This window comes from Corvus hawaiiensis, chromosome 3 (genome assembly GCF_020740725.1).
Source record: "Corvus hawaiiensis isolate bCorHaw1 chromosome 3, bCorHaw1.pri.cur, whole genome shotgun sequence".
Classification (NCBI taxonomy): Eukaryota; Metazoa; Chordata; class Aves; order Passeriformes; family Corvidae; genus Corvus; species Corvus hawaiiensis.
In genome coordinates, this window is record NC_063215.1 from 32,848,616 (window position 1) to 32,870,021 (window position 21,406).

A 21,406-nucleotide genomic window follows, 5' to 3' on the forward strand; every position below is an offset into this window, starting at 1 on the left:
CTGAGGCTTTTAAGTGATAAGAATTACTTGAGAGGATCTGGTGTATTTCTGACATAGTAACTCACATTGCTTGCTAATTTCAGTTTCCAAGTTTTATCTCAAGTACTGGGAATAGGAGTTAGGAAAAATGCTACTAATACTAATCTAATTTTTGGATGCCATAGGAACCAGAACCATAAACTTAACAGGCATTTTAGGCGCTACACTTGTAGAAAAACACAACGTACTTCTTTTTTGATGTGGCAAAGAAAAAATGCCCTTCACGTGAATAATAAAATCCCAGCTTTACAATGGGATAACTGTTGTATCTGGATCTGAAATTGGAGAGCAATGCAAAGCAGACTGAAAGCTAAACATTGCTTGGATTGAATATAATTTTGTTGACCTTCTGTGACAGATTCTTCCATCAAATATCTTCTCCCAGGCCAAATTTCATATTTCAACCACTGGTGCATTTTCCTTTCTGTGAATTTTATTTTTAATTTATTGGTGGTCTTCCCACCTTGCGCTCTGTTTTAACCACTGGGCCCTTCACAGCTTGCTGAGGTGATTGAAGCATTATACAGCTTTAAACCCATCATTTATTGGTCTGCTCGGCTTCATTTCTTTTGGTTGGGATTTTCTTCTGTGAAAATTGATCGCTTAATGGAAATGTGCTTTAATAACTTTACTGTTATTAAATAAACAATCATAACAACCATCAGCATCCACACTATGTCCATGCTGGAACAATTCCTTAAAACATGCTTAAAAAATGCGAACATACAAATGAGGAAATCACAAAGAGGGAAGGAAAAATGATAAATCACCATGGTATTGTAAGGCAGTCTGCATTTATGACAAAACATTTACACAACTGAAAACTGAGAGTAACTTCCTTACCAAACCCTCTCTCTACTGCCTGTACCTGAGCTGTGCCTTTAGATAGCAATTCCTGCTACCAGCAGTCTGTGCTGCCTTACCCTCTAAGACATAAGGATGCTTGGCAAGTAAGGTTTAAATGTAAGACCTGACCAGGAAAACTGCAAACCTAGTCAGGTCAATGGAATGAGTTGCTTCACAGCCTTAAGTGGTCTTTGGAGCAGGCACAAATGGATTGTATTGATTTTTGCCAGATAGTGTTTCTCAAGCTTTTGCTGAAGACTAAACACCTTCTGGCTCATGAGCCTTCATCTGAGCCCTGAGCTGGCAGTATCCCAGTGTGTGTAAGTCAGGGACCTGGTTCTAAGTGCTGTCTACAAGTGCTAACTCTCTCTGGAGGAATTAAGTTGCTGCTTAGCACTGCTGCTGCCAAACATTGTGCAACATCCCTATGCCCCTGAATTTACTAACTATCTTGAGAAAGCAGCTCACCACTGAGAAATGGTGGTTTTGATGGGAGGCTCGTGGAGAGAAGGCTGGTCACACAGTGCCCATCCTTCTTCTCTTCCCCTCCCACACCTGAGGTATGGGCTTTCATTAAAACAGGACCTCAAGCGTGCTGTCTTCTGGCATTGCTTCCCTAGGCCATGTGGCATTTCAATAATGTGATCAAGGCAGGAAGGAAAGTAAGCCCATGCAGCAGCAAATGTTGAAAGTGATCCGTTAAGGTGGAAGACAATCTAGTAAAAGTGACCACACTGCCTTTGATTTACTAAAAAGTAATCAAGTCTATCATTAAGAATTCCTGAACTAGATTAATAACCTAGTGCAGTTACCCCCTTCTCACATCCTAGACTGCAAATCTTCCTGGCATAAAATTGCCTTTTTGACAGCTTTTTTTTTTTTTTAAAGTTGAGTAAGAAAACAAAAGGATTTTGTTATTTAAGTAGTCAGTGCACATACTTATTAGTTTGTTGTTAAGTGACAGCTGCAGGACTTTGTTAGTACAGGCAAATGTGAACAACTACACAGACAGGGGAGCTGACTTCCATGGCAGCAGCAAAACCTGCAGAACGTACCCCCTGAGCCACTGCCATCAGCCCTGACCCCCGCCCAGGGAGGCAGAGCTGCTGGCTGAAGATTTCTTCAGTTCTATTTTCATAGACTGAGTCTCGGCACGAGGCTCGAATTTTGTCACATTTCCTGCTCCTGGGGCTGCCACTACTGGCTTTCCTGCTTTCATACCTTTTGACACAGGAATGCGGGTGGGTGTAGGTCGAGGGGATGACCCATCCTGTCCTGTCTGCAAAACAAAGAGACAGAGAAAAATGACATGAATTAAGGACTTCTTCTTCTCATACATGCTCATCTTATACTTTTCTTTGGTTCTTTACTTACCTCTCAAACACTGTCCCAAATCATACCTATTAGCAAAGTAATACATTTGGAATCTGGCCATGGGACATACTGCTAGAGTAGGACCAGAGGTAGAGCTGGGATCAAACGAGTTTCCCAGAGCTGAGGTCCAGTGTTTTGAATCAAGATGTCATAAGGATGAGAATTTGTGCAAATCTCCCATTCTACAGCACGACATAGTGCAGGATGGCCTTAGAGGCTACCACAACATTGGCTTGGCTGTCAAGACAGGTACATTATTAGCATCTTGTACAGACACTAGCATGGGCCCTCAGAACAGCATAGTCACATGAGGATAATGCTAAATCCAAGGTAACTGCCAAATTTTAGGAGCTGGGGCATGATCACTTAGCATTATAAATAAAATTGAATTTTACTTCTTGAAGTATGCTGAGGTCATGGCTGAGGCCACTTATTTCTGCACTGGGAAGAGCAGGGGGCTGGGAGAGAAAGAGACAGAGAAAAGATTTGGATTGCCTTTGTGGCTGTGGCAGGAGGGATGTGGGAAAGGGCTTTCCTCCTCCAAGCCCTAATCACAACTTGAGAAACTCTGGTGAGAGTGAAGTTGCTAACCCAGATTTCCAGGGATACCTCAAGGCAGTGTGGACATTTTCATTTTACTATCTCTGCCAGTCTTCTGCCCTGGACAACAGCCTAGCAAGCACCTTTATCCTCAAGCTGGAGGACTTCAGAATTAAAAAAAAAACCCAACAGCCTAAGTGGTTGGCTTGGGGCTGGCAGACCCAACACAGGTCCTGTGCCCTTCTGGAGCCAGCCCCAGCTGGAGGCCAGGCCAAAGCTATCCCATAGCTTTGAAACGGCAATCAGCACATGTGCTTAAGCAACTGAATCTCACCGTAAATGCATAAATGCACAAGGAATACTTGGATAGGATAAAAAGGGCCAACTGCTATTTTCTGTCTCTCTTGGCCAGATAATGATGTGTGTACTCTTCAAGGTCAAAACGGGAGCTACCCCATGTGAATTATGACTTAAAGAAAATACTTATAAACCTGACAATTCTGAAAGAAAAGTGGGCTTTATCTCCTGCGTGTGCAATACAGACACAAATTATAATGGTGACAACTTCAGTGTCTTGGCTGAATTTCATATGTGACTGACATTTCTGTTCAGGTTATGGATAAAGACTGTGATCTCACAAAAGAGGACAATTCTCCTAAGATCCTGCAATCCTAGCTAGACCCACCTGCTAAATGACTAAACTCTGCAACTTATGACATATAAGCAAAATAAAACTAAACTGCTGAAATAGACTGGACTAGGGGATCGTGTCAGCTGCAACATGCATTTGTACATTTACTTAAAAATGCTCTACAAAGGAGCATTTTTCTCTCTCAAATGTTTTTCAGCCAGTGGCATCAGAGCTTTCTGTCTGCATCCTGAGCATGCAAAGGAAAACCATTCCTTAATCTTCTAAGAACAGTTCAAAACCCCATGTGTACACTCAAAAAAAATCACAATTGGAAAACTTGAATGCTGTCTGCCTGACAGGAAGGAAGCCATTTTCAATAACTAAAAGCAACATTTACAATAGCAGTCTAAAGGCTAATATGGAACTCACAGGTAGATGTCAAAACAAGTTAGGCCCATACAATTCTGTAGGGCAAAACATGCAAATGCATTCCATCAGCCTTGGAAAATATGTCAACATCCCCGGGAACCCAAATGACAAACATCTTGTACTCCCTGAAAGAGTTCCACAGTGTGTAAACATGAGGCAATCAAATGGAGTAGCTGGAATCTCAGGCATTTCTTCAGCTTTATTCACATGTAAATTATTAACTAAGGATTTGGGTGCTTTCAAGTTACTCATTTCAAGCCTAAATCACTCAAAAGCACTTTGAAAAGAGCTCTAACTTGCTTTAAATGTCTTAGTTGCCTTCATTCCAGCACACTAACATGTTGATCGTATTGATCGCATGGAGCTAATGCCTGCTTCCCAGGCAGCTGCAAAAGCATTTTGTGTTTGCCAATTGAGATGGCACAAAGGTGCCTCCCCAGCCAGCTGTCCCCTTGGGCGCGGGAAGGGGCAGCAAGCAGAGAACACGTCCAGTCCTCGTCTGTAGCATCTGTGGCAGAGAACCCATATGACTGCCTGTCTCCCCGTCATTTCTTCCAAGAACTCAAAGCCATTCTCCTTCCAGCCCTGTTTGTCTGTAGGCTGCGGTCTTCTGGTTGATCCAGGAATGTGGCTCCAACCAGAAACCAACCCTTACGCAGCTGGCATGGAGTGCCCGAGATGCAGCCTCATGGGACACTGGGTGACACAAGCTGGATCTGAGCTGGCAGGGCAAGATGTGGTGCTCCAACAGCACAGGGACCCAAGTGAGGTTATGCAAGGCATTACTGAGAGTGAGATGAACACATGCAGCTGCTATGGTGCAGTCATAATCAGCTCTCACTGCAGACACAGGTGTATTAACCTGTGAAGCTGCAGTTAGGTTGGACAATCCCATTAAAGGAAAAAAGCAAACTGAACATACAGAACATGTAGCATGTTTGATAGTTTATAACAGATCCTGCGTGGTGCATTTTATTGACACACAAAGAGAATGCTTTCATGCACACACTGGCTTCTGGAATATTTTAATTACAAAGGTGCCTTTTCAGCATTTGTTCTCAATCAGATCAGGCCTCAGCTTGCCCTGGACAGAAATGGTCCAGTTCAGTGACCAACAGACACATTGTGCAATTTGAGATGCCCTGGGCTACTCAAGCAGTGTGCTCAGGGCTGGTAGACAAGACAGATGACCCAAGGAGACCTAAAACTTCTGGTAAAGCAGCTGGCAGGTAGGTAGAATACTTGACAGCACTGAAAAAATGACACTAAAATAAAGTATGTTTAGGTAACTGAATCCTGAAAGGGTGGGACTTGAGATCTAGTCAATATAGTCAGTGAGCCAGTGGGTAATTCAGCTCACACAAAAGCTAGCCATGTCTCAGCTGGATCACCCCGCCGTCACCGCAGAGCCAGCACACAGGCCTCAGTGCTGACATGGGGACTGATGACTACACACTGACTCAGTCGCCCCACACTGAAGCATCTCGTGCCATCTGAGGTGTCCCATCAGCTGCCACAGCAGAAAGGTACAGGTCTGTGATCCCTCTCAGCCTCACACACGTCTCAGCTGCCACTGGTACACAACCAGCACCACACACCTCTGCACGGGCAAGTGAGCTGCCCCCTGCACCTCCAGGAGCTCTAGCTGCAGCTTAGAGCATACATGGGACACTTACAAAGAGCTACATTTAGATGCCGATCTCAAACTAAGTGCTGCCCACTTGCAAGTGGCCTTACAGCTGCACAAGCACTTGTCCCATTGGCTCTGGCACCCAACAGCTTCTCAGCCGGGCCCTCCTGCCTCGGTCACAGGACGCTCTGCATGGTTGGTGCTGTGCCACCGTGCTGGCTCTGCTGCAGCCGGGATTCCCTCTGCTCCCTGCAGATTTGCATGGCACTGGAGTCACTGTGTACTCTGGCAGCATAAACAGTTGGCACTCAATGCCAGACTTGTAGGAGGTGGGGAGCACAGGGATTAAGTGAGTGTAGGACTGACACCCAACCTGGTAGCCAAAGAAGATCCACATTCACCAGCAATCCTACAACCAAATGTAAGGCCTAAATCAAAAAACAGGATAGAGTCACCACTGGTTTGGGTTTTTTCACAAAGAATACTTGGGTTTATTCTGTGGGATTTTTTCTGCAAACTCTATGAACTGTCCTGGGAACAGAAATTTGGGCCAATGTGCTAAGGCAAGACTAATAACCAGGCTCATTTTGGTCTCCATATCCTCTGGTCTCTGTGGTCCATCTGTAATAAAAAAATCATATCCTAGGTCTGCTAGGATAGCCCAAGTATTTTCCTGGGAGTGAGTTTGACTGTAACCAAGCTAAGGAGCACTAAACACACTTTTTTTCTGTTTCTATGGGAACTATCTAAATCCATAGGCTGCCATGGAAAAGGCATTAATACATTGTACAAAGCATCTTGTGTGAGGAGAGTTAAGACAAAAATTAAAACCAGTGAGCTAAGAAAGCAGCTGTGTATCAGTTAGTCTTGTTAGATTTTATTAATTTAAACCCTCAAAACTGTATCTGTTGGTTTCATCTAGGGTTACTGAGTAAATGATCACAGATTGGTTTTTCTGACTAGGGGCAGTGAAGTGTGTTTGTAAAGTTGACTTTTGCAAAACAGATGGTGAATACACTTTTTTTTTTTTTTCCAAGAGGCTGGGGAGGAAAAGGCACATTTGAGCTTGTTCGAAGTTGCCTGCTCAGCTGACTAGGGACATTAAAAAACAAAGGGAAGCATAAGATAAAGTAAATCTTACGGTTGAACTATTTTCCTTACATTCCAAATCAGGGAGAATAAAGTGAAGAAAGAAGCCAGTTTTTAGCCAGAAAAAAACAAACCAAAAAAGTTTTGTCTGCCACGGTTCAGTGCATCATCACAGTAGAGACAGATATGTAGTTAAAAAGAAAAGTTAAAAAACCCCAGTTTTCCAAGCTTCTGAGAGACAAAGGAGTTTGTAAATTAATTAATTAATTCAAGACTTTAAAAAATGAACAGTTGCCTCTAATATGTAGGGAAACACTGTATAATAAAGTGTCTACAGTACATTATATAGGTGGAGAGAGAGCGAGCGCATGTGCAATCCCAAACAGATCTGTGTGATGAATGCAGGTTTTCTTAATTCCGAAGCCTTAAATGGGAATGGCAGCTTCTCTCCAAAAGTGTGAAAGTGTATCTTAAATACACTTCGACATTTCAGCTTGGAAAGAGACGGCTGACGAGGCGTGTTGTAGGGGTCTGCTGACTCTGGAGCAGCATGGACAAATGAGCAGGGGATGACTATTCAGTATTTGTCAAGATACAAGAAAAAGGCTGTAACCAATGAAGGTATTGCTTAAAAGGTATCAAACAAAAGAGCTTTTCCCAAAGTCCACAGCTGAATTCACTGCCCCCTGATGTTGTGGAAACAACAGTGCAAGTGAGTTCAAAAAGCAATTACAAGAATAAATAGGAGAAAACTCTGCCATGGTCTATTAAAGACAAAAGATGTGGCTACAGGCTCTGGTTCACAGAGAAATACCCACCTATTGCCAAAAACTGGGAACAGATGCCGAGGGAAACATTACTGTGTGTTTACCCACTCAAAATAATCTTCCCCTGAGCATCTGTTGCAGACTCTGTCTAGCTAAGTAAGTTTTTGGACTAACACAGTACTGCTGGTTTTCTGTTTTGGTTAAATTCTTCTTTCCCAGGTTATTTCCAACTAAAGCAATAAAAATCTATGTCCAGTAATAAACTAGGGGAGGACTATCAATAAATACTGGCCACTGTCGTTAAAGACAGAGTTGAAAAGTCTTTCAGTATGAAAAAGAAGCCGGGTTACCACTGTAGAAGCCCAAAGAGAAAGCAAAAAAAATATGCTACAGGAAGCACTATAGTAATACAGCACTTACAGAAGTTCAGAGGAACAGAAAGAGCTCTACTATTCACTGGCTAAAGAGGCTTGGAGCTGTAAGCAATGACAATGTCTGCTTATTTATTCCTTTGGAGTTCAGTCATATAGCAGATATTAACTGAATTATATGGGGATCACAGGATTATATCAAAGAAACACTAGCCTGCATAATTAGAGTCTAAAGACCCGGTAGCTGGGCCAAAAAACCATGAGAAGTATTTTCAAAAGTCAGAAATTGCACTCATCAAAAATAAAAATACTGTTTCCTGCTCTGTCGTCCCCATCATTCTTTGTCCCTCTGTCTCTCACTTGCAATTTTACTGGGTTGCCATTATGAAAATAAGTTTGAAGGGACTTCCTCTGGAAGTTAATTGCTTTGGGAGATAACACCAAAAGTATACCAGCATCCAACACTGGTACAAAAATACATGAATTGGGGAAATTCCAATTTTATAATTAAGCTTGAGGCCAGAAGAAATGTAGAGAAGACAAGAGTTTCTGCTCACTCCCTCCCCCCACCATTTTCCCTGCTGGTGTCTCAAACCCAAGCTACAGTTTGTCCTTCTCCTGGCCATGAAGGCCACACCATGAGACTACACTGCTTACCACTGATTGTGTTCCTCGTGTGGAAGATGTTGTAACAGGCGTGATGGTGATAGTACTCGTCACCTTGCTGGCTGCAGGTCGTGGGGACAGGTTGTTCCGAGGCGATCGAAGGACGGTACCAGTTACAACCTCCTTCTCTGCCGCGATGTTCACCGGTCGGACTGTTATCACAGGGCTCGCACCGTCGGGTGAGGCACTGGGAGAACGTTTAAACTGGGAACCCAAGTGGATGTGGATTTTGTTGTCTTCTGTTGTAATAATGTTGGCATTGGCATTGTACTTGCGGATTGGAGTCGGGACGGTTTGCTTTTCTGGTGTGACTTTGAAGACAGCCCTTCCCATGGTCATATCTTGTGACTGCGGAGAGACGGAGATTTCTGCCGGTGCTGCAGATGTCGATACTGTCATGATCTGAATTGGTGATGCAGGTCTGTCGGCGAAGGGTGCTCTCCCTCCCTCTGGGGACTTCTCCCTGGAGAATGTTGTTATAGTGACTGGAGACATGGAACGATCTGGGCCCATGGGACTGTCACTGCCTTTTCCTTTTTGTGGCATAACATTTGGAGAGGGAATGATGGTTATTCGTGGCTTCTGATTTCCCAAAGTAGGAATGACAGTGGTACTTGAAAAAAATTCCTCTGCAGACGGGCTGGTTATCTCCAAAGTTGCTGTACTGTTCTCATGGTCTGGTGTCACCCGAATATGAAGAGGTTGACCCTGCTTTGGTGAAAGGACAACCTCCCCAGGATGTGCTGGACTACTGTGGGTTCGGGCTCCTTTATCAGGAGTTGTCTGAGCCCCAGCTTCCCTCTTCTTCATCCATGGTATCCAAGATTTCCTCATAGCAAGCTCATTTGCTGCTGGAGGGTATCTCTCAAGCACTGAAGAACGCTCCATGGGTTTTTTCAGACCTACCTGTCGCAGATTGCTCATGATATGATTCTCCTCCTGGAAGGATTTCCTTATAAACACTGCTGGAGTTTCTTCTTCTGCTGCTTCATTGCTTAGAGCATCTGTCTGCACACCAGTGGACGTCACAGGAACATCAACCATTCTTCTCCCATTCATGCTGGGCCTCAGAGCACGGCTGTAACGCTTAGAAAGCTCCAGCTCTCTTGTCAGGTTCAAAACTTCCTGCCCCATGCTCTTGTTTTTGTCTTCCTCTTCCATAAACCTTTGCTGTAGAACTGAATAATCAACTTGGAGCTGAGAAAGCTGGTCTTCTTTGTTCATGAGCTCATGGATTTTTTCCTTAAGTGCTTGAACTTCCGCTTTCAAATCTCTGCTTTTGGCCTCTTCCAGACGAAACCTGTGCCTCAGCTCTGCCTCCTGGCTCACCACCTCACCTTTTTCTATTGCTTTGGTTTTGGCAATCTGGAGTTTCATCTCCTCCAACTGTTGAGAAAGAAAATTAGCTTTATCCTGCTCAGTCCTAAATTTCTGCTCTAGCTGATCATACTCATCTTCAGTCTTCATCAAATCTCCTTCAACCACTTCCAGTTGCTTGAGACGTTTTTTCAATCTTTCAATTTCAATGGTAAGTTCCTTAATCTTGTTGTCCTCATGAGAACCATGCTCTGCTCCTTTCCTGGTTCGACCTCTTGTAATTTCTCTTTCTACTTCCTCCATACCATCAATTCTTTTCTTTAACAGGTCAACTCTACACCTTAATTCAGAGGATTTTTCTTCTTCACTTCGCAGTTTGCCAATTAACTCATCCCTTTCCTTTGTCAAACTAGAGACTTTTTCCTCCATTTCAGATTTCAGTTTCAGAAATTTCTTACTTTCTTCTATCAACTTCTCTGTTACATCCATAACTTTCCCTTGTTCAACTTTAAAATTCTTGTTTAGGCCCTCAACCTTTTTTTCCTCCTGTTTTATTTTTTCCATCATATTTTTTCGCTCATCAACCAACATTACAGTAAACGACTTCAGCTTTGTAAGGTCATCTTTTAAGCTTATTTCAGCCTTTTCCAACTTGCTTTCTGATGTCTCAAGGTCCTTCACTCGAGTCTTTACCACTTCCAACTCATTTATCAAATCCTTAGTCAAATTTTTTTCTTTCTCCAAGTTTAAGTGTAGCTGAGTGCATTCTGACTTACTTTTACTGAAAGCCTCTTCCAGCTTCTCTAACTCTGACATTCTTTTCTGCAGTTTTTCCACTTCAAGTTTCAACTCTTTGCTATGGTGCTCTTCCTCTTGCAGTTTATTTTTCAGCTCTTTGCACTGGGATTCGGTTTTTGTGATCTCTTCATCTTTCCCCTCCATTTCAAGCACGCGCTTGCGGAGGTTTTCCACTTCTGCCATTAAACTAGAGTTCCCACATTCCCCTTTTGCTATTTTATCTCTTAGTTCTTGAAGTTCCTCCTCAGCTTTTTGAAGATTTTTGTTAGTTTCTTCTAGCTCCTCTATTCTGCGAGTCAACCCCACTAGCTTGAGCCTCAGCTGTCTATTATGTGACTCTTGATTAGCCAGTTTAGCAGTCATCTCCTCATGTTCTTGACAAAATGATGCTGTTTTGTGTTCAAGTTCTGCCTCTAATTTCATCAGTTTTTGTCCATCTTCTTTTGTTTTTGCACTAATAATTTTAAGCTTTTCTTCTTCTTCCTTTAATTTTTGGGTTAAGTCCTGTATCTTCTGGCTTTGTTGACCAAGTTGTTCAATATGCATTTGTCTTTCATCCACCAGCATGAGTGCAAATGATTTGAGCTTGACTAGTTCTTCTCTTAGTTTATTGATTCTCTTTGTATGCTCCTTCTCCTTCCGGGCTTGATAGATCTTCTCCTGCTCAAGAAGCTTCTTCAATCTGAAACAAGTTAGAAGAGATGCATTAGACTAAAATAGAAATATATGCATATGTGTGTGTGTGTGCGCGCACGCATTTCTCTATTTTTAAAATCACCTTTGTTTTATCTTCTTTTTTTTTATTAATGGTAGTCTTCAAGAAATAACTACCTACTACAATTATATTCCCAAACCAAGTATTTTGAATTACAAAAGTTAAATGAAAAATACATAAAATCATCAAGAAATCTGAAACACAGTAACATTTTATACATGTATGAATAACAAATACATCAGGTTTTAATTTCTTTGCATTTATTTCTCTGTTAGGATGATAGTAAAAGTATGTAATATCCCAACAGGACAGGTATTATCTACTCACTAATCCATTTATACCAAATTTGTTTTACAAGGTGCATTCCTCTTTATGTCTTGCATACAGACAAACATGTAAAATAAGATAAAAGATTTAAATTAATTGCCATATGCAGCCACACATAAACAGACCAATCCTGGTTACAAATAAACCAGCAGGACACAAGATTACATTAGCACACAACTGATAACCATCTGGGCATCACAGGCATATGAAATTAGCAGGAAGATAAATTTTCCAGCACAGTGATTATTATGTAAAAAGGTTTCTTCTTCTACATTTCCATTCAGTAGATGTTGTGAACCGCAAGGATCAGACTAGTCAAACCTTTGGCTACAGCTAACCTCATGTGGAAAATGCTCTTCTCTGCATGGTCTCTAAAGCTGTATTTTTGGATAGTATAAAAGCTCGCCATCTACAAATTAGGTGTCTCCTCAGAGAGATAATGAAGACATACATTACCCAGCCTTACCCATGCAACATGGAGTAATATAACTATTTTATACCTGATGTCAGGATATGCTGACATCAACACAGGAAGTTCCTGCACACGTTCTAAGCACAGATTTGTGAGGATGGTGATCCTCAATTGACAAAGAGGTACAGATAACACAAGGATGTATCCCCAACCAATCTAAGAGCCCTATTGTAAAAGCATCAGTCTGACTTAGAAAGACACAGGTATGCATGCTGAATTTAGTGTGAAATAGTATTTTTTCCAAACCACTGTCACAGCACCTACAATTCCCATATCCTCTATCAAGACACAAGATATTTCAAATACCTTTGCTTTGCTTTCCCTAAGTCTGAAGCTTTTCAGCTTTCTTTTTATAAGTGAGATGCACATCCAGGTGGTAAAGCAGAGCAGTTAATGCCTGGTAATTAACTTGCAAAAACTGGAACATCCATATCTTAGCAAAGATCAAATTTTATCAGTATTTTTATCTCAAATGCTGGACTGTAGATGATAGCAGGTGGAGTACAGATATATATTCCTCTCTGCTACCCCAGCAATGAAGTGATGCTAAGGGCACCAGGGCACAATGTCATACACAGAGGATGTCTCTCAGCACCCTCACCTGAACCCTGCACTCCTAACAAGAGCCGGATTAACTCGGTACTCAGCAACTGTTAATGTTTCACTCCTTGCTCCTGGGAGACCAGAACCAAAAGGAACTGGAAAGAAAAACTATAAGAAAAGAGAAGGAAGTAAGAAAGCACAACACAAGACGCAGTAGGTAGGGAAGGAGAGGGCTGAAGAATGCATTTGAAAACAAGGCTCAGATAGGATGTGGGAGTAAGAGAATAGTAGGAACCAGCAGGAGAGAGAAAAACAAACAAACATTGCAGCCAACCTTGCTGGGTCACAGATTATTCTCAAAAAAAAATCTCCTTAGTTGTGGCAGCTCTTTGGAAAGGACTGAAAAGGCGTGCTGGTGGATGCCCCATTATGGGTCAAGTTAGAATGTCAAAAGGTAAAAAAAGACCCAGTGTCACTCACAAAGCATGCACTTTTCACACTGAAGAAGGAACTTTATTAGCATGCAATATATTCCCTGGCTGCTCTATCACACTGTTTCATGCAAATGTTTCAGCCGAGAACTCTTCCTCATCTCCTCCAGGCTACATTTTTAAAGGAATAGTATATACCCTTCCACAAAATATTGTTTGCCATGATGGAACACTGTAGCCTAACCTGGTGGTGCTCCAAATGACCCATCTTACAAAGTCACAAACATAGGAGAATGTTTCCAGCCTCCCTTGTCCCACAGGAAAATTTTAAGGTGACCCTTATAAATTAAAAAACCCCAGAAGACAGCTTTTTTTTTTTAAAAACAAAGCTTGATACCCAAAAGCCTAGACATGCTTAGAAAACTGTCTATGATTTGTAATTCCTAGGCCTACACATGTGATTTTCACCCAGCAGTTGCTCCAGGCAGTACTTGCCAGCCAGGCTGCTAAACAGAGTGCAAAATAATGCATGGGCCACACATGGTTCCACGTGATTACCTGAGAGTCTACTGGGGAATACTGCTGAGAAAGACACTGAAAAAACGCAAATACCTGTCAAACTAAGACAAAAAAATGCCAGTGATGAGGCTGAGCAAGAGAAGAAAGCATGTTAGCCCTGTCACTGCCTTGCAAGAGTGCTAGCAGTGGGGAGTAACTGGCTTGGCCCCTCTGCGAAAATAAAGCAACATGCAGCATTTCATTCTGCCTCAGCTTTAACACAGGGAAACTACATGTCTTAGATATGACAAGGCAACTTTCAGAGAAGATACTTGACAATACTTCAGTTTTCCATGTCTACGGGAACTGCTTCTAAAATCTGGTTCTGTGGGGGAGGGATGGGAAGGCAGCACACAAATCTGTGTGTTAATTGCCAAAGCAATTAAAAAATTGACACCTTTTCAGTGTCACTTCTAGACACTAAAATTAAGCTGAGTTTAAGCTTGCTCCCGTTTTTCCATCTTTGTACAACTTTCATACCTCAGTGGTTAAACTGGAATTTCAGCAGGACTGCAAGGTGAGGTTGTCCCCTCTTGACCCTCGCAGCAGATTTGCTGCTATCAGGCTTCTCATCTTACTGCTGCTGCTAACATTTGCTAAGTAACACTGATCTACATGTGCTCCTATGCAACACTAAAAGCCCCTCAGACACCCAGCACCAGTGTCTTCAACGTGTTAGCCAAAGCAACTGCACTCTGGATTGTCAAGAGGCTGAAAGCACCCACATTCAGCATCAAAATCAAAACAAAACAAAACAAAACCCTTAATAATGAAACATTAGATACAGCCAAAACACTGATAATCCAACAATCTGATACCCCTAGCCCAGTCCCTGAATGTGGTGTTTTGGTTTGTGTTTTTTTTAGAGATGGGAAGAAATGTTTGGACACAATTGGATAACCCGCATTCATCAGTAAGAGTCTCAAGGGTTTGGCATCTAGATCCCAGCAGGGAAACATGCAGATGTGATCCATTTCCCTGCCAAGAGAGGGACCATACTGCCTGCTCCTCTGTGGACAGCACTGCTGCAGCCTGTGTGGCACCTCTTTTCCCCACGGCTTACCACAAGTTCCATGTCAAGGCATGCAGCCCGAGCCAGTCCCTGAACACATGGTCTTCTGCTGCCATGGGGGTCCTGCTGGTCTCTCCCTCTCCTTGCTATCTGTCCTACCCACAGTATTTGAAGAACAGGTCCAGTACTCAAGACAGTCACATTATCCCTTGCAGTACTGTACAAATAAGCAGCAAACCCTTAGGCATGATGACTGTGTGCAAACTGTTAACTGCCTCAGTTGAAAACAAACACCCCAGGACGATGCTGTTCCGATTTGGTTCTATAAAGAAAGATGCCTGACCGACATGGTGCAGGATGCTGGAGTACAGAAGCCACTGATGCCACCTGACATGGTCACTGCTGCACAGGGAGCTGCCTCTCCTGGATCCCCATCAGCCTTAGCCGTTCACAGCCACACCAGGCAGCGCTAGGGCAGCAGGAGAGCTCTGTTGGCAGCCGTGCTGGGGAGGCAGGAGCCTGAAGACTTTCAACAACCAATCTCAGTTGCAGAGAAAGCAGACATCAGACTGGAGGAACAGCAACTATGGAATTAGTTTTAACAACTTTCATGAATGGTGTGCTGGAAACAGCCAGCAAGGAGGAATGCAGGAGTGGATGGGCAGTAACCAGGCTGTCACTCTCCTCCTTCCTTTAGGTTTGGTGCTGAAGTGTTTCAGTGCACAATCTTTCTGCTTCCCCTTCCCTCTTCCAAGCTATGAATTGATCAACAGAAGTGCAATGGGATGCTGATGGCTACAACTCTATCCCTCCAGAGATGTGGCTTCATTTCTTTTGTCATGGCTCCCCTCAAAAAAACGTTCACTTCCAAGTGTTTAAAAAAGAGCATGCAAAAGTGAATAACCCCACAAACATTTATTGAAAATTATACCAGTGTGTGCATCTCCCTTTCTCTTTGTACTTCCATCAAGATGAGAAAACATCACAGGTACTCATACATCCTTTTCCACCTCTAGCATAGAAATGGGCACTCATCTATGCAGGGAAACCCTGGGAAAGCAGGGCAAGCCAGAGGATGCCCTGAAAGGCCATAAACTGCTCCCATAGTTTGCAAACACGTCAACATTTCAGCACCTCATTTCAGCTGTGTTGGCCTGTTTTAGCCCCCTGCTCTGCAAACAAACAAAGCCAAGCTTCCCAAGGTGTCTCCCAGTGTTTAATGAAGCATTCAAAGGAGGGACTAATGGAGAGGGCAATCTGGAGAGGTGGAGAGCTATTTCTCCTGCTATCAAAACTGGCAGCAGGAGGAACAGCAGTTAAGAGAAAGAGGATGGGAAGGAGGCAAGCAGGTAAGGTCTCGAGGACCTTATAAATTGAGTTCATACACAGCCTGGAGATCCACAGAGTTCCTCATTGCTGCTCTAGCACAAAGCCATGTGACTTACCGTTCCTGTAGTACCTTATTTTGCCATTTACATTCCCAAAAGTCTCTTGCTACGAGGTGTGATGACTTCTATCCCATTTCGTGGATAGCCAGTAAGTGGGGGTTAAGGCAAGTAATGAGGACTTGGTCACTCATCAGCTGACTGACAGCTGAAGAAGGCTGCTTCCTCCTGAGGGGCCAACAGCATTTCTGTGCCACTCAAACAGCAATCCCAAGGGAATTGCCACTGGGAAAGCAAATGCCTTCGCAAACTTATCTTTCCACTTCAAACCCAAAGTTTGCTACTGCATATGCAGAGTTAGAGAGACTGGACAACTTCCTCGTGGTAGCTAGAAAGCTGCTGCCCATTAAGTGATGTGAGAGTCTGGAATCCCAGGACAACAAAAACCAGCAAGAGGTGGTTTAACTCAATAAAGAAGTTCTCTTTTTTTTTCCTGTTTAATGTACAACAGCTGATTTTGAAGATTATTTCTACAGCCACTGGGAAATCCTCCACATGTCAGGACTACTTCCCAGTGCTTCCGTGTTTGGGGCCAGGCTGAGATACCCAAAGGCTGAATTTTGCTAGTTCTGAGTACTTAAAACTTCAGCTGAAGTCAAAGAGAGCCAAAAGATGGTCAGGCTCTCTAGGAAACAAAACAATCGGGCCTAAGACTTAAATTAGGCAATTAGGTCACACTTTCAAAACATCAGCTTCACTACTTCCCATATATCCATCTCATCTGGGAGAAGAAATATGTAAACGAGATCAGATCCCATAGCAAGAAAAGGAATAAAGCACATCTGTGTTGCTTTCCTCTTTCTATCCATTACATTTTAAAGGTAAGGAATGAGAAAAATGTTTGAATGACCTTACTACAGAACTTTCTAATTTCTTGTTCAGTTTATCTCAGGGTCAACTCTGAAAACAAATACAAGCTTGTTTATAAAAGTCATTGGTTCTAGTAAACCTAAAGACAATTTTTTGTGGCCACCTAATATACAAACTCAAAGTGTAAAAAGGTGCATGTTCTTCATTGCTGAATTAACTTTAGGAAAGTGATTGTATCAAACCATATAACAAGCAAATTAATATTCTTGCTACTTCTAAACTACATGATAGGTTCCAAAATATACTGGAAGTAAAGGAAATGTGTTCTTCCTTAGGAGGACACATTGCTTGTAATCTACAACAGTTTGTCTTCTAACACTGATTTTGTAAAAATTAAAATCCAGTTTACTGAAATAGTTCATTTGTGTTGAAAGTGTCTTACTCCAACTGAACAGTGACTAAACGTAGTACTTTGGAATAAGAACACTTATTAGATTCAGTGTCCCCCCCACCTTTCTAGCACACTGTTTACATAAGAAAAGCACCAAAGATCTTTTAAGAACAAAACCCGACCGACATCCTTTCAGACAACAAAACAATATCACAACCGGACAGGCATTTTTTCAGAGCCCCCCAGTTAAGGTACCCACATTAATTCCGGAGGTCAGAAGAAGGGAGGGGTGATGCACAGAAAGCAGGCACACAGTATCTGAGAGCGAAGGCGAAGCAGCGCTCAGCTGAGAGATGAGAATTACCAAACCTGTCTCCGGGCTGCGGTTATCCTTCCCTGACCCCTCGGTGCGCTGCCCGGGAGGGGAAGCCGCACAGCACAGCCCCACCAGGTGCACCTTCCAAGGCTCCAGCCCAACGCTACATCTGCCCGGGGGCCGGCCCGGCCCCTCAGCGCTGTCCTGCTCCGTCCAGCCCGCCTGGAGCCGGGGCCGCCGAGCATCCCGGCGCGTCCGCTCCCCGCACACTCCAGCCTCGCTCCCTCCCGCCCGCGCCTACGCCAATGCCCGGTGCGCTCACTGAACCAGCGAATTGCGCATGTACACAGCAATTAGCGGCGCTCAAATTAAAAATACAATAAAAAAAAAAATTCTCTTACCTTGTACCTAGACGTATTTTTTTCTCTTTTTTTCAAGCAACCAGCAACCAAGGAGGGAAATGCCGGGAGCCGGCTCCGCGCCGCCGCCGGGGAAGCGCCGTGCCGCTGCTGCCAGGTGAGGCTGCGCTCCGCGCTCCCCGGGCGGGCGGGGGTGGAGCCGCCGGGCCGGGGCAGGACCGCCGAGGGTCCCTCTGCCTCCGCGCTCCCGGGGTTTATTATTGACAGCCCCTCTGGGCTCGTTATAGGTACAGTTCATAGGTGAGCGATTAAGAAGTAATAATTTGATCGCAGAGAACCCCTGGGAGTTGCTTTTGCTTAACTGGACTGGGATGCACGAAGCGATGCTTCCAAGTCCCAGCTGCCGATTCATTCTTCTGGCTCAACAAAAGTTCCTGTTGCTTTCCCCTTGTCTTCCCGGTGTTTGAAGTGCAAGTACTACTGTTGGTACGCGCTGGCTGATCTTAAGATCGGATGATAAAGGCATGAATACATGAAGAAAATCCCCTGGGGATTTAGTATACGGGCGTGTTTGTTTTTGAAAATCCATGCATAGTAGCGAGCCTAACCAAGTCTGGTGAGGTCTGAAAAGCACCATTCTGCTAGCTCTCTGCTTTAAAGAAGTCCTAAACCAGGCCTTTTGTTCCCAAAACAGCATAAAAGAATTTGGGGATTCCTTCTACTTCCCTGATGATTCCCTGGATTGCTCACAAGCACCTTTTCAGACTTCGTGAGGGGAACTAGGAAAACATCTCCCCTTCCCTTTCTCTTTCTCCTTCTCTTTTGCCTTTGCTTTCCTCTTTCCTTCCCGTTGACCTTCCACCTTTCTTAGGAAGCTTTAATAGCCAAAAACACTGAAAGCATATAATTTCAAATATTGTTATCCACTAAAAATGGATCAATGTGTGTTTACATTTTTGAGAAACTATCTAATTTCATGTTCTTTCATTACTTTTCCTTAGGAGCCTCATTCAGCACACAGGCTGGACAGAGCTCATTTGAAAAGCAGGTGCTTAGAGACTGATTTTATGCTTTTTATTCAAGACGTTATTTACCTCACCCTCTTCAGACTCTGCTGAGAGCAAAATTATTAATTTCTGTGTGGGAGGTAGAAGCACAAAGGGACCAAGTTTTTGCTTGGGACACCTGCTCTGGGGTCCATTAGATGTGTGTTTCAGAGTGCTGCAGGATGGGTGGTGCGTGCAGATCACAATCCCATCTGCCTGTGCCCAGGAATGGATGCTCCAGACTCCTGGACATCTGAGCCCAGATCCAATATGCTCCCCAAAATGAGAGCCATTCTCACAGTGAAAAACATTCACAGCCCATGCAAATGAGCATCCCGTGACTTAACTAGCACCATGCAGGAAATCCGTCACACCAACGCAACAGTAGAGTCACATTTTCCAGGGAACTCTATACTAGTCTTAATCATTCTCTCCCATTTCATATTCCTTTACCTCATTTACTAAACACGTTGCAAAAGATGAAGTTGAGGTTCTATAGAGAGATTGTTGCTTCCCGTGTGCAAAGCTGATGCATCTTGCTATGTTTCTGTTTTTCCAGTGTCAGAAACACTGGAAATACTGTACAAAATATGTTTGATCGTGCGATTACAAATATCACATGCATTGGACAGACAAGTGTTCTGCTTATTATACTTGCTGTGTCCTTTGCAATCCCAACAATTGTTTGGTAGAGCTAAATATTCTTTAAAAAGAGGAAATTGCATATACAATGGCAAACACTAAGATAGTGACCATTGAAATTTAATGTTGTGGCATTATACGGGCACTTTAGGAGATGTTAGAAGAGTTTAGATCCTTTATATTGCCTGCATAAAAGCCTGCACTCTAAGTTAACAAAATAATTTATGGCAATAGCAGGGTGTCAGCCTCGAGGCAGTTTGATACTAGAAAGGCATAGAGCACTTCGCAAGCAAGTTTCAAAACTATCTGCTGAGAGATGGGTTTGGCTGTGATCAGCAGCCGAGAGCAAGGCTCTGTTCCACCAGCGCTGCTGGCTCTGCAGAAGGGTATCTGTTCACACCCCCCATCCCAGCTGGCTCTGGGCTTAGAGCTCATGGCACAGCTTGTCCCAGTCCCGCTGCACCCGCTTCGGAGTCCCAGGCTCTCCTCACCGCTGCACTCTATTTCTAACCCCCACTTCTCCCAAATCAACAGCCCTTCTAGGGGGGCTGCCTTGGCTGTTCTTTTGTCTGTATTGCCACACTTGGGCCAGGCTGGAACTGCAAGCGGCACATCTGCCCTCATCTGTGTTTTCATGGGCTCAGCTGTGAGCAGAAAGTTCAGGGAGGTCAAGAGGATGTTAGAGAAAACGCAGTGTGGTAGTGGTGAGCCTGCACATCTGCAGTAGTTAAGTCTGTACAACCATAAGACTTCACAATTAAAGTATTCTCCACCACCATTTCAACTACTCCGGGTACCCATCACTACACTGGTACCAGAGCTACAGGGGATATCAGGTAGGATGTCACAGCTAAGGTCAATCTGGCCTTTAATATTTACAGCTTTTTTCTTGCTGTACAGAAATCACATTATGTGTCTATATAAAAATACAAACTTGCTCTATATGTTGTTATTTCTCAAGAGTACCATCAACTTTAAGTCACATCAAAGGCTGGGAAAATTTAACTTGGTCATGAATTTTTTTGTTCATGCTTTCATTGGGATGAAGTATTCCGAGAAACGCATTCCTGAGTAAAGCAACACTTGCAACATTGTGAGACCAGATAAGAAAAACAACGAGAAATAAAAGCAGCAGAGGGAATAGATAGGAATCCCAAATTTCAACTCATCTCTGAAAGTCAGAAATGATACTTTGCATCTGGCACAATTGTCTGCTATAGAGGAGAGTAACTGGGAAGCAAAAATGGAATTGGTTTAAAAATTTAATGATGTGCTAATAGACTACACATTTCTTTGATAAGCTGCTCTCTTTAAAAATTCCCTAAACTATGCATAGCAATAGATTCCCCTTGTGGATCTTAGAGACTTGTAACAAATTATTACCTGATTATAAAATTCTCTGTAAACAGAGCTTTGTAACCTTTCCAAAAGACTGCCCTGCTCTCTTTACCTTCAGTGCAGAAACACATGTAACATTTATAGTGAAGGCAGAGAGCTTGCAACTCTCTCCAAGTTCTCTAACATGTTACAAAAAGCCCAAATATTTCTGTTTCTGCAAAGCAAAGCTTTCCTAAATTTGTGTTTACTTACATACATGAAAAGGTACACTGTGTGCTTGCCAGACTTTTTTATTTTTTGTTCATAAAAGCTTCAAAGCACTGAAAATCTCCATCATTATTTTGTTTTGCTTTTCTTCCCTTCTCTTGGCTAAGTCAAACTCATTTGGTAAGTCAGATCTGACCTCCACTTTCTACTTAGCCAGTTGTCTACCCTGACTGCAACAGATACAAATTGATTCAGTGTCATCTTGATAGAACAAGAAAATTTTGAATATTTAGGGAG

At 43.2% G+C, this 21,406-nt stretch overlaps 1 protein-coding gene across 5 annotated transcripts in view; it reads right to left on the reverse strand.

Annotated features, from left to right (window-relative positions):
• The window catches only part of FILIP1 (filamin A interacting protein 1), a 102,713-nt gene that overhangs the window by 6,548 nt on the left and 74,759 nt on the right, over positions 1 to 21,406 (reverse strand). For 2 of the 5 annotated variants that reach the window (XM_048297592.1, XM_048297591.1), the window contains 2 exons: positions 8,374 to 11,179; positions 1,941 to 2,164 (listed from right to left, as the gene is read on the reverse strand). In XM_048297592.1, coding sequence (XP_048153549.1) covers positions 1,958 to 2,164; positions 8,374 to 11,179 — 3,013 coding nt within the window. In that variant the 3' untranslated portion in view covers positions 1,941 to 1,957. Of the gene's footprint in view, positions 1 to 1,940; positions 2,165 to 8,373; positions 11,180 to 17,570; positions 17,778 to 17,918; positions 18,040 to 21,406 lie in introns of those variants that run through there. The other 3 variants (XM_048297594.1, XM_048297595.1, XM_048297593.1) reach the window with 3 other exon arrangements.